The sequence below is a fragment of the Vicugna pacos genome, unplaced genomic scaffold, assembly GCF_048564905.1.
Source record: "Vicugna pacos unplaced genomic scaffold, VicPac4 scaffold_19, whole genome shotgun sequence".
Classification (NCBI taxonomy): Eukaryota; Metazoa; Chordata; class Mammalia; order Artiodactyla; family Camelidae; genus Vicugna; species Vicugna pacos.
Window position 1 is genome coordinate 36,499,252 of NW_027328740.1, and position 12,940 is coordinate 36,512,191.

General features: G+C 40.1%; 1 protein-coding gene across 1 annotated transcript in view; it reads left to right on the plus strand.

Annotated features, from left to right (window-relative positions):
- Positions 1-12,940, plus strand: part of LOC140692910 (uncharacterized) — a 91,703-nt gene that overhangs the window by 20,058 nt on the left and 58,705 nt on the right. The window contains exons 5-11 of the mRNA XM_072957119.1: positions 2,649-2,675; positions 4,485-4,543; positions 4,741-4,893; positions 5,430-5,553; positions 10,126-10,185; positions 10,284-10,441; positions 10,720-10,840. Of these exons, the coding sequence (XP_072813220.1) occupies positions 2,649-2,675; positions 4,485-4,543; positions 4,741-4,836 (182 nt within the window). The 3' untranslated portion in view covers positions 4,837-4,893; positions 5,430-5,553; positions 10,126-10,185; positions 10,284-10,441; positions 10,720-10,840. The remainder of the gene's footprint in view (positions 1-2,648; positions 2,676-4,484; positions 4,544-4,740; positions 4,894-5,429; positions 5,554-10,125; positions 10,186-10,283; positions 10,442-10,719; positions 10,841-12,940) is intronic.

The window sequence follows — 12,940 nt, forward strand, 5'->3', positions numbered from 1 at the left end:
AAGATGATTAGATGGGAGACTTGTAAATCACTTTCTTATTAAATTGAAATTTGTTGGGCACCAAAAATGTGCTACATTCTTTTCTGAGAGTTTTACAGAAATGAATCCTCCAATTTTCACAACAAGTGAGTAAGAAAGATTTGATTGTTATCCCAGGTTTACAGTGTGGAAATTGAGGCACACAGAGGGTAAGTAATTTGGCCAAGGTAACAGAGCTAGTAAGTGGCAGAGCTGATTAAATCCTGGCTATCTGGTTTCCAGGCTCCCAGGGATGGGCTTTGGGTGTTTACAGGTATCTGCATCCCTGGATCTCTGTACCTCTGCATCAGTTAGACCAGAAAGGACAGGGAAAGTGGAGTTATACAGGTACTCACAGTCGTGTTTCAGCCACTGTCCATGGAGTGTGCCCCGTGATTGGCATTAATTGTTTTCCAGGCAGTAGATCTGTTCTTATAACAGAAATTTAGTCCATTGAGTTAATCTAGAAACCCTTCCTGCTCTGCTTCTGTCCACGCTTGCCATGTGACTGCCTGCCCGAGATTGGGCCGTGGAGGAGAATCTGTACTCATGGTTGAACTCTGATATTTCAATCTGGTTTGTAGTTTCACATCTCCTGTTACATTAATAAATTGAATTTCTGGTTTTCTTGCATCCGTGTGTCATAAGTTTGCTTAATGTGAAACCAGTCCATGGGAGCCGAGGGGTGCTGACGGTATAATTTCTGAGCATGTGGCATTTCTACCCGTGCAGAAATGGCTGGAGGATGTCCACCTTCCTCACTGATTTCTCCCAGCAGCAGGGTCCTCTCCCACCCCCGGATGTGAGGATGGGATCTCTCTGAGTAGGCCATTCAGAGGCCGAGTCCACCAATCAGATGAAGTACCTGGAAGTGGGTTTAATAGAAGAAAAGGGCTTCCAGGTAGTCCGATGGGCTGTTTGAGTCCGTTTGGTGAAAAGATGTCCACTGTCTGTGGTTGAGCTGCTTCTTTGCTGTTTAAAAGTCTGTATTACATGAAAGGATTTTAAAAAGCAGAAAGGTGTGATTTCAGGTGGTACATCCGCACCGGTGAGTAGTGCCGGATGACCGCCTGTGTGAGGAATAGACAGAGTCTTACAAACTTCATAAAACAGCTTTTAAAGCTCTTCCATCTGAGTGCACTTCGTATGGGGTCCAGTTCATGACTGGTCGCGCTGAGAGGGCACGTAACTGATGATGGCAGAAAGGACACGGAGGCATCAAAAAGGTCCCAGACATGTTCTGTGTTTAGAGGATGGGGCACAGAGTAACATATTTGAGCTGGTTTTTCATTGAACACTTTTGAGTATTTTCTAGGACTCCCCAATCCCCCATGGTTCCATGCAGCTGGGTGTCCCCTCAGTGCAGCTCTGTCAGCGCTTGCCCTGGGCTGACGCGGTGTCACGGGGAGCAGGACGGTCAGTGTCCCCGGCTCCTCCGAGCTCCGTCTCCTCATCCGCAGAGCCGGGTTTCTCATCCGTGTCTACTTAGTAGGATTGCTGAGAATCACACGTGATGGTTGTCAGGTGTGATTTGTGGTTGTCTCTGTGATTGGCGTATAGTCAATATTTGATAGAAACTCTTGTTTTTTATTATAATTGTGGCTCCTAGATTGCAGTGGTTTTTAGTCTGCATTTATGTTTTTATATAAATTTATTCTTATTTTTAAGTAAGCACTTGTATTTATTTATTTTCATGAAGGTACTGGGGATTGAAGCCAGGAACATGTGCGTGCACAACAGGTGCTCTACAATGGAGTAATACCCACCCTCCTTGTCTGCACTTAAAAATAAATATTTCAATACACAAAATATTTCTTAAACACCATCATGGGTCCTATTTTCTGCATAGACAATTGAATACATATGCCATCTCAATAAGAATAAATGTCATAGGGACATACCTTTCTAAATCTGTTTACATGTTTTAAAACGATCATAGCTAGTGAAAAACACGAGTCTTGGATCCACTACTTCTTAGGGTCTGCTTTGCCATCATGGGGAATTACATTCTACAGAGAAGGCTAATTGGATCTCATTGATATTTGGATGATTTTGCAATGTTCAAGGCTTTCAAAAGCTGACCGTTTTGTATTTTAAACTAACTACAAAGTTATCTTCTAGAAGTTGTAAGACCTTAGCTTGTGAAGTGCCCAGTAATTCAGTTTGTATATGTCTGTGTCTCTGTGAACGTGTATGTGTGTGATTTCAGGAATGTAGCAATAAGTTCCATATAGCCTTCTGAAATCTTTCTCCTCCAGTTCAAGGTGTAGGTATATATTTACACAAATAAATTGATACTCTTTTGTGATTTGGCATATTGGTGGGAATAAGAGGTTCTCATAATTGTTTCAGAAGGGTTGGGGAGCATGAGCTTAGAAAATGGGAGGAGATAGAGGCAGGGAGGTTCTTTAAACTTTGTGCAAGATGAGAAACAGTAGCTTTTCTTTTTTCTTCTAAAGCAAACTGGCACTGAATTGTAACATACTAATACTCAGAATTGCTTTTCTGATCAGAGACAAGTGCCTCAGATTTTTCAAGGCAACATGAATGATGAAATGTGTTTTAGCAGTTATCTTTAAAAGTAGTTTTATTTTTCAAGTATAAGTCTATAGACTGTTCTTTTTTTCCAGCTGTACAAGAATTTCTCATTGATCCAGGTACGTGATCAATGTGTTTAGTTTCTTTGGGTTATTTATTTTTTTTAAGTGCTTGATTCATTCTGGTGTGAATGAATGTTTAAAATTTCTGGATTTTGATCTTTAAAACTTGCTGATTTATCAGAACTGCAAAAAACCTGATGTTTGTTCCTTGTTTGGTGGGGCAACCTATTGATTTATGTTGTCTGTTATAGAGGGAAATTCTTCCTCTAGCCTGTAGATAATTAAGTGAATGGTTTGCAGTGTGCCTTAAAAATTATTTGAATGCATTGAGCATGTTTGTCCAGTGAATTTTGGATTGAGTCATAATAATGACTTTGCTTTGATTCTGTGGCTTTTGTCCTCTCCACAAGAATTTGAATTCTCTGTTGCATTTTGTATTCGTGTTCTTAACAGGGGAAGGAATTTTGCATTTTTTACAGAGGTGGGTTTTCCTATCCCCTCTGAATTCCTTCTGTAATTGATACAGCGAAAATCTGTTATTGCAGTGCTTAATTATTTCATAAAAAATTTTTTGGCTTAATCAGAAACAATGACAAAGAATGATAATAAAAAATACGAAAACCTTCCTTCCTTTGAAGAATAGAAATGAGGTGGTCAGGCTCACGCATGCTTTGTACCTGACACACTTACTCTCATGTCATTGTGTATCATGAGCCGGAGATGGAGTTGCTTCAGGTTTATAGATTTTTGTTTTAACATTTGTGTTGAATTCATTCTCTAGGCATGATGATTCCTGTTGCCTTTGTGGAAAGTGTAGATGAAGGGAAACAAATGCTTTGTTTTGTTTTCAGGAGGCCTGAGATGCTGATGAGAAAAGAGTAGAGGGTGGGCTGAGGAAAATAGTGATAGACCCTCACCTCCAGGCTGAAATTGATGAACAAAGAAATCAATTAAGTGTATTGGTATTTGACTAATAGAAGTCAGACAGCCCAGACTGTCTAGTTATGCCCAAAGGAAAGTACTGAATTCACCTGCAGAATTAGGTGCTTTACCATGTAGAAGCAGCTTAGAGCAATCAGAAAAATCAGTCTTATGATGAGATATAAAAAGAATATAATATCTTTTATTTCTGAAACTTTTCTACATTAAGTTGTGTAGAGCTAAAATTAAGTTTCAAGCACCAGGAGTTAAGAGTTTAGGTGGTTCTGTGGGATCGTTATTCAGGGATGTGTCTAGACCCTGCTGGAGTGGCCGAAGCTGGCAGGAAAAGATCCAGAGCCAGGATTTTTCATCCTAGGATGTCCTCCATAATGGTTCCATGTGGGAGCCCATGATTGAGTTAACAAGTTGTAACACATCCCAGCCACCTGTCAACTTTAAGAAAAAAAATGTGCTTATTAACTGCTTTAAAGCAAACACCTGTGCATCCTCACTCCTGTCTCCTTGCCATAAAAAGCAGAGACAATGCCTTGCTTGCATATTTGAGGTTATAGATAGCACACTGCTTATTGCAGAGCAATGACCCAGGCCCTCAGCTATAAACGCCAGGCCTGCGTGGTGTTAGATAGTCTATTATCCCCAAAACAGGGACCAGGCTGGTCTGGTGGTCTGCTTTGTAATGAACATGTCTAAAAAATGTATCTTGTTCCCCTCAGCCCATGACTTCCCTAAAGGTAAACTAAGCCTTAGTACTCATGGTGGAGTCTACAATCTCTGTCTCATCCCTTCTTTCCCCAAGTTCCTGCCTACTATCTCACAACTGTTATTGACTTTTTACTTTGATTATACACAATAAATATGGGAGCATTTGAGAGACTCGTGGATTTGGCTCCCTAATCCCTCTCGCTTTCTTTCCTTTTTCCGCAGTCTTGAGAAATTCATTCCGTGTCGGTAAGACTTCCGCCAGCCAGAACCCACAGTTCCAGGTGAGAAGGATGCAGGCTTTATCCCTCCTACCCGAGGGAGAGAGAGGAGATAATTGAGATATGCTCCCCTGTGGTCCCTTCCTGCCCCAGGGCCACTCCAGTTCACCTGCAGCCTTCTGGCCTCTGCTCACAGGGCCTCTGTCCCAGGATTGACCGCAGCCTTTTATTCCCTTGTCAACATTCCCTGTGCCTTTCAGAGGTTGCTCTCTTCTCTGCAATTCAACCCTGGCACGTGTGATGGTGGTCAGCGTGCTGATGGGCAGTTACTTGGGGACTCCCAGGAGCCATGCTGATTCTCCTGAGTCATTCGGGGTTACAGAACTGTCAAGCACTGCAGGAAGCCCATTCACGTGAGTTCAACACAGCATTACATCACTTTCATTTTATTTTTGAATTTTCAGTGGAGAAATTATTTGTAGCACACTGTTCCAGATTTTAGGCCGCCTGCTTTCCTCACCACCATTTCCTTGTTGGCTCTGGTGCTTGTTTTAAGAACCAGGTTTCTTCTCTGGTCATTTGTAGCAGCTGGGCTTGCCGAATCCTTGATTTGCATTTGAAGCAGAATGCTTCTTCGTGATGTCAAACTGATTTTCCTTGTCATGTCTGAATATTTCTTGTACACTCAGCAACAGTTTCAAGTGAAATGCTCTTGTCCAATTTCGGTTAACTAATATTTGCTGATCTCCTGCTTTCATGCTGAGGGCAGTTTCTTCTTCCTGTAATAAATGTTAGCAATTTGCATTTACTATGGAAGGTACTAATCCGAGGTGCTTTTGTTCTTAACAGTTTTAATACAAATCACCCATTAAAATGTACAGCGGATTTTACTCTATGCCCAGAAATGTGCATCCCAGTCAATCTTAGAATATTTTCTTCCCCCCAACAGGAAACCCAGTACGCATAAGCAGACATTATCAACTTCCCCATCCTCCCCAAGCCCCAGGGAGCCACTCTTCTGTCTCTGTGGATTTGCCTGTGCTGAACATTTCATGCAAATCGAGTCACTTCATGTAAGTGGAACCGTCTATTTTGACTGACTTCTTTCACACTGAGTAATGTTTTCAATGTTTGTCCACGTTGTGGCCTGGGTCAGTACTCTATGCTTTGCTATTGCTGAATAATATTTCACTGTATGGCTGGGCCCCTTTGTTTACCCATTCATCACGTGATAGACATTTGGGTTGTTTCTGTTTTTTGGCTCTGAAAATTAATGGCGAAAAGTAATGGTGAATATTCCTGTAGGAGTTTTTATGTTAACATTTGTTTTCAGTTCTCTTACTTGTGTGCCCAGGAAGCAGAATTGCTGGATCATTCAGAAGCCAAATGTTCAACTCTCTGAGGACGTGCCAGGATGTTTTCCAAAGTGGTCACGCTGTGTTACATCCTCACCAGCAATGGCTGCGGGCTCCGCTTCCTCTGTGTCCTCATTAGTGCTTGTTAATCTTTTTTTGATTTTAACCTATTGTAGTGAATGTGAAGCGGTTTCTCCTAGTTGTTTTGACTTGATTTCCTTTAGAGCTAATGTTATTGAACACCGTTTCATTGTGCTTATTGGCCATTTGTATATTTTCCTTGAAAAATATCTTTTCAGATTCTTTTTTCATTTTTTAATTGAGTTGCCTTTTTATTGTTGAGCTGTGGAATTTTTTTTTTTGATACACAAATTCCTTATCAGATAAATGATTTGAAAAAATTTTCTCCTGAGTGTTGTTTTTTCACTTTCTGGATGGTGTTTTTTGAAGCAAAGTTTTAAAGTTTAATGAACTCCAATTTATCTCTGTTTTCATTTTTCCTTGTGCTTTTGGGGTAATATTTAATATCTGATGTATTTTATTAAAACTTGTATATATAAAATAACTTAATTCTTAGGACCGTTCTAGGAGATGGGTGCGGTTGTTGTCCCCAGTCTATGCATCGGAGACTGAGATGCAGAGAATTTGACTGACATATTAGTGTCAAAGCTACCCAGTGCTGTGGGAATTCAGACCCTCATGTTTTTCCCTAGCATCTGAGCTCAACACCACCATGCTCCAATCTTTCCAGGAAACGTTAATGAAAAAATCTTTACTTTTTTGATTTCTTGTTAGATTTTTTCTTATTGGGGACCTCAAATTCTCATTTTCTTTTCGGATATCAGTGTCGATTTATTTTAGGTCTCATGTAGGGAGAAGCATTGCTATCAGTTAACTTCTTTATTACTCACTCTCCAGTGATGATTGTTGCTAGTTGATCTAATCAAGTCATGCTTAAGTCTTTCCTGCTCATGACACTAACAGCAGAGTCATGACTTATAGAATGCTCAAAGAAGAAAGTACTTGATTGATTTTATTTTGCCAACCAATCAAACCAATCAAATAAAACCCTGGTGTTGACACAGACTATAAGCCCTCCAAAATAGGGTCACTGTCTTCATTGTGTTTCATTTGTTGGGTCACAGTGTCTGGATAGTGCCTTGCTGTCCAGCAGTTTTGTGAGGATACGGTGCTCGTGAATCATTGTAAGGACAGAATTTTGACAACAGACTGTGTTGTTCATTTCACGACGGAAAAGGTAATATAGAATTACTGTTCAGATCTGTTTTAAAATTAAGCTTTGAATTTTGAGAATAGTTCAAGAAGCCATACAAAGCTCTTTTTCACTAATTTTAGATCTATCTTAGACACATTATGTTTACATAGCAGAGTAACTTATCAAGTAGATTTGACAAAGGAGTGTTATATTGATTATTTGTTTTAGTTGAAATATTCTACCAGGGATAAAGTCATAAGTGCCCATAAATGAACAAATATATTTGTATTTAAATGCAACATGGGAGCAGACTACCTATGTTTCTATATAATATATATGACTGTGTGTTTTAATCTTTCTGTCAGTGTTTTAATAGTTTTTCAGCAATTTTGTAACTTTAGAATTCTTCTATGGAAATCACCCCCAATTCTAGTGCAGTTTGTACTGTGTATCCTGTCTTATGCATGGGATTCCACTGTCCCCTCAGTGAGGAATTTCCTCTCCTATTGAGTTAGGAGCAGAGTTAAAGGAACTGTGATTTCTAGGCCTTTGCTCTCCATGTGTTTGCAGTTGGCTCTCAGTCACGATTTTCCCTTTCCAGAGTTTTCATTGTTAAATTAGAATTTCTGAAAATAACTATTAGTATGTTGCATTGGTCTCCCTAGAAACTTGACGTCTTTGTGCTTTTCAGTTTTCAATTTATGAAAAATGCAAATGCACTCTTGTTTTTAAGTTGTCCTTTTTCAATAGATATTTATCTCTTAATTGATAGAATAATTTTTTCCCAATGAATGAATCGGTGTGCATGTTTTAAAGGATAACTTACTTTTTATTTTTCTTATTGTAACAGTAATATTCATTGTAGAGAATTTAGTAAATAAGAATTAACACAGTAATAACTTCACAATGGCCTCTAATCTCACCTGGAGATACAGTTGTAAGGTTTGAAATTGAGAATTATAAGTCCTCTCAAATTTTTCTTTTTCAAGTACGTATTGGTTACTGAGATCCTCGAATTCCCATATGAATTGTAGCAGCAGATAGTCAGTTTCTGCAGAGGAGCCCGCTGGGATTGTGATCGAGACCACGTTGAATATACGGATCGCTCTGGGGAGCACTGCCATTCCAAGAGCACTTTCTTTTGATAGGGGAATGTGTGTGGAGTGTCTGTCCTGGTATTTAGGTCTTCTTTAACTTTTTTTTTCAACAATGCTTTGAGTTTACAGAGTATTATTTTACTTTAATTATCTTTGCCTTTATATTGAGGACAAGTGTGCAAGGTACTGGGATCAGAAGTGTATTTGAGCCCCGCAACTTGCTGCCACCATGGACGCTGCGCTCTTGCTTCACCCGCTGTACAATCTTGCACAGAATACGACCTCAGTAACTCTCTCTTGAATGAATGATTATATGATTGTTGGATGATGCTTGAGAGTCCTTGTGATGATTTTTTTCCCCAGCCTTTCCCCAGTTCTTAACTATGCCCTTTCTCTTCCTAAACTCCAGCCTGGGTTTCAGCCTGCCTGTGGCATTGATTTTCCTTGTCTGTGGACTCTTCCTTTCACTGGTTCCCGATAATGTTACATGTGGGCTGTGGAAACTTGCTAGATGTCAAGAAAGAGCTAATCCATTGTAGGCCAGTAGTTTTAGAGTTTGTTATTGTTTTATTGATTGAAATTAAATGAGGCTGCCCCCTGAGCCCTCCCATGAGCACTTTTGACCTTCCTACAGCTGATACTGCTCTAGTTGCTGCATGTGCCCTTTCCCCAGCCTTGATTTTGTAATTGAATAAGTCACCATCACTGGAGCCCTCTCTTTAAAAGATAAAGAGAACATTTGCTCCTTTTCCCTGTTTGGGGACTTCAATGAGATGAGATCCCAGATAAAGAATGGAGCCCCACCTCTTTCTGACCCCCGCTGTTTCCGTTCCTTTCTTCAGGGGAAAAGAGTACAATTCAACAGTATAAAAAGATTGATTGTGAGCTAATGAGATAGACAAGACAACCGATCATTTATTAAATAACCTTTCATGATAGAAACAAATGTATTATACACACAAACAGCACACAAAGCACTGTAGTACCATGGTTACAATCGTGGGTCCGAGTTCGTGTCCTGCTCTGGAGAGACCAGTCCTGTGAGATGGAGAACTGGTAAATCGGCTTAGCCTCTCCAGAACTGGTTTTCTGTCCTGCAGAGACGGGGCTCGCTAGGCGTCCCCCCCGTAGAGGTGCTGTGGGGTGTAAATGACGCGCGTGGGCAGCCTGAGCACAGCTGCTCATTCCTCGTAAGTGCAGGGTAGCATAGCTTTTGCGGTGATGGCTTTATGACCGCCCCATGTAGACTGTCAGTGCTCTGAAGGGATGCCTTGTGGTTTGGAGATGGGATTCTCACTTCTGTAAATACCCAAGTATAGTGTTATTGGGTCCTGCTGATTTCAGTCTATTCTTTAGAAAGTACATATTGTAGATATATTTTTCAAGCATGAGTGCTTTTTTCTTTTACTATTTAAAGTTCTACCCTCTCATCTCTTGGTGTTACTTTTCATGGAATCCAGGAAACAGTCCTAAGCTACCTGCCTCTTCACACTTTTCCGTGGTGGTTTCCTTCCCTGATTAGAAGAGGGTTTTGCATAGGAAATTTTATTTGTTCCCCTTTTCTTGGAGTCTCTCTCTCTGTCTGCCCATCTCTCACTTCTCAATCTGTCCATTTCTCAACCCACTGCTTCTTCTGACATGTTCCAAAACGCATTTCAGGTAGCTTACAGAAGAACAGATACCAAATAAACAGGTGAGAAAATGGGGCCCAGTTCAGACAGTGAGGCTAGGAGGCGAGCCTGTGTGAGGGTTGCAGGCGTGAGACACATGCCTCTGCCATGTGACTTATAAGATCGACAGCAGCAGTGTGCTTCAAGCTCCCAGCAGACACAGGGAAGCAGGATTTGAGGGAGATGCTTACTGGCTGTGAAATAAATAAGTGACTTAGGAGAAGCCCAGCCTTTCCAGCTACTAAGGCTTAGGAGAATATTTTGAGTGTCTTCCAAAATCAGAGTATGGCATCTTTTCTTTTTTCAGAGTTCTATGTATAGTTGGTTACATTCTATACCTGGAAATTTCTCCAAAACTGCTTCCCACGTGAGTCCCATGGCTCGGGGATTGGGTGGTTCTGCTCATTGATGGGGGTTGGCCAGAAACAGAAAATGAGAGCCTCAAAGGGGCCTGGGATTTGTCAGTTATGTTTTGTCAGTGCTGTAGGGTTCAAGAAATGCTTTCACCGTTTCTCTCCATCTGAGGCGGCAGCGTAATCTCTTACCAGCATCAGGAGCTCAGGGCCACGGGATGGTGGGGGCTGACTGCACTGCCGTCAAGACAGCTGAGCTAGTCACTGCAGGTGTGGTTCTTTTACATACTGCATTTCATGTTCTTTACTAGAATGTTTCAACAGGGAGTTAATTAACTGAGTTAATTAACATTTAATAAATATGATCTTTGTTGAAAAGACAGTTATAGGCAGAATATAAGCTGTGAAGTCTTTAAAAACGGTTTCATTACTGAAATTTCATTTGGGGAGATACACGGTTTATCTTATATATGGCTCTCTTTTAAAGTAACAAAGAAACAAGACAGAAAAGGCAGAGGATGATTTCTGTTCTTCCTCTCGGCTTGCAGGTGCCCTCACCCCCAGTAGCATCAATCAAGACACCAGCACTGACACTGGCCGTGCTCAGAACTGCCTCAGCCCTGAAGACACTGCTGACAAATAGAAGGGGGCCACGCCCTGTTACAGCAGGTGCTCTCACTTTGTGGGTCCTTATGTAACTTCGTGGTGTTAATCAGGATCGCCCGTCCTACATTGTGTGATGCTGCTGCTTTGTCTCCTAGTTACTTGTTTCTCTAAGTATTCTTGTATTATTCTCCAATGCATAGTACTACACACCTAAAAATGCTTTTTTTCAGATGAAAAAGAATGTGCATTTAAAATAATAACTCTGAAAAAGGGGGCAAAAAAGGCTATCCTTGTCCCGCTATTCAAAGATAATAATTAACACGTTAACGTATATTTTCATCAGTGTGGATCACCTCTGTCATAAAAAACCAGAGAGCACTCTGTGACTGTTTACTGTGTGGACACCTCCATTTTCCATTCGGCTTTTTATATGTTTTTCTACAATATTCTATCTCCTCTGGCATGATTTTTGATGACCAGTATAGCATTCTGTCTTGTGGAGGCATTGTCCATTTTACTTCGGACTTAAATAAACTTTTAAATTCCAAGTATACTTAACTGAAATACTGAAAAGAGAACTGTGGTGGTAGAGGAAGGCCCTACCTCCCTTCCCCTTATTTCCGAAGAGTAAAAACTGTTGAAAATTTGATATATATGTTTCATGAACTTTATGCCTATGACATACATATATACACACATATGAGAATTCCATGTATACGTGTGTGTATATATGCTTTATTTAAAAATGAGACCATACTATATGTTTTTCTGCAGCTCGCTTTAATCACTCAGGTGTATATCATAGACGTCCTCCCACTCCAGACTCACACGGTCCTTTCAGATAGAGTGGAGGGGTCTCCTGATTTGCGGGTGTGGTCTCTTTCCCACGCACACCTTTGGTGAGAGAATGCTGTGGACAAGGCCCTGGACCACGGCGAAACGCCGGCTCCCTCATTGCTCACAGCTCGTCGTGATTTAACGCATCATTGTCTTGATGGTGGACAGTTAAGTTTTCTCCATTTTCCACTGTCAGAAAGGATATTTGACTGGCATCCTTCTTGTACAGACATTCCTGTGATCTTTTATGAGTATTCCTTTAGTTAAGGCTTCTGGAAATTTAGTCCCTGGATGTGACATTTACATTCATCACAGACTCCATTCAAGTAACTCTAGAAATTCCTTCCATAGGGGAATGAAAAGATGCACAATTACTTATGTAACCAATTCTCTATTGCTGGATATGATTTCACTTCAGTTTTTCTTCCCACCATTGTAAACAGTGCTGTGTAAATGCCCTGATGGGTACATCTTTTTGGACTAAATTTGTTTTTTCCTAGAGGAAACGATTCGTAGAAGTGGTGTTGAGTCAGTGTGTACGTACGTTTTTCAGAGTTTACATATCCATTGACATGTCGTCCTCTGAAAATGTCGCTCATGGTTTCTTCTCCCACAGATGGACACTAGATAGAATATCTTTTAAAAATATTTGCCAATATGATGAGCAAAAGTGCTTTTTCATTGTTTTAGTTTGCATTTGATGACCAGTGAGGTATTGAGCATTTTTCACTCATTAGCCATTTGTCTTTTTTAAAATGAATGATTCCTTTTATCCTTTGCACACATTTAAGTGGGGGAGCTTCTTGTTGCTTTGTGACAGCTCTTTGTATGTTATGAACATTAACTTCTTGTCTTCAACAACATGTATCACAGAGCTTTTTCTTGTCATTTCTTGCCTTTCATTTTGTTTAGGAGGATTTTAATTTTGGTAGTGTCTCAAAATATTCTTATGATAATAAATGTATTCCTTATGTGTTTTATCTTTGAAATTATTCTTAAAAATAATTTCTTATACTGGAATAAATCTCCTCTGTAGGTTTTTTTTAATCTCTAAGATGGAGATGATAATAGTACTTGTTAATGTAAGGGTAAGTTGAGTTAATAAGAACAAAGTGTTGTATTTGCTGTTATTAGTACTTTTTTATATTTACATCACTGTCTGTAAATTATCTTGTGGTCCTTATGAGAGGAATAGTATTTATTCTTTCTAGGTGACTGTCTGATTGTCTCAGGACAATTACTGAAGTCATACTTTTCTCTTTGATTTGAAATCCCACCTTTACAAAATACTTATGTACACTAGAGTCTCTTTTTGAGCTCATGGTT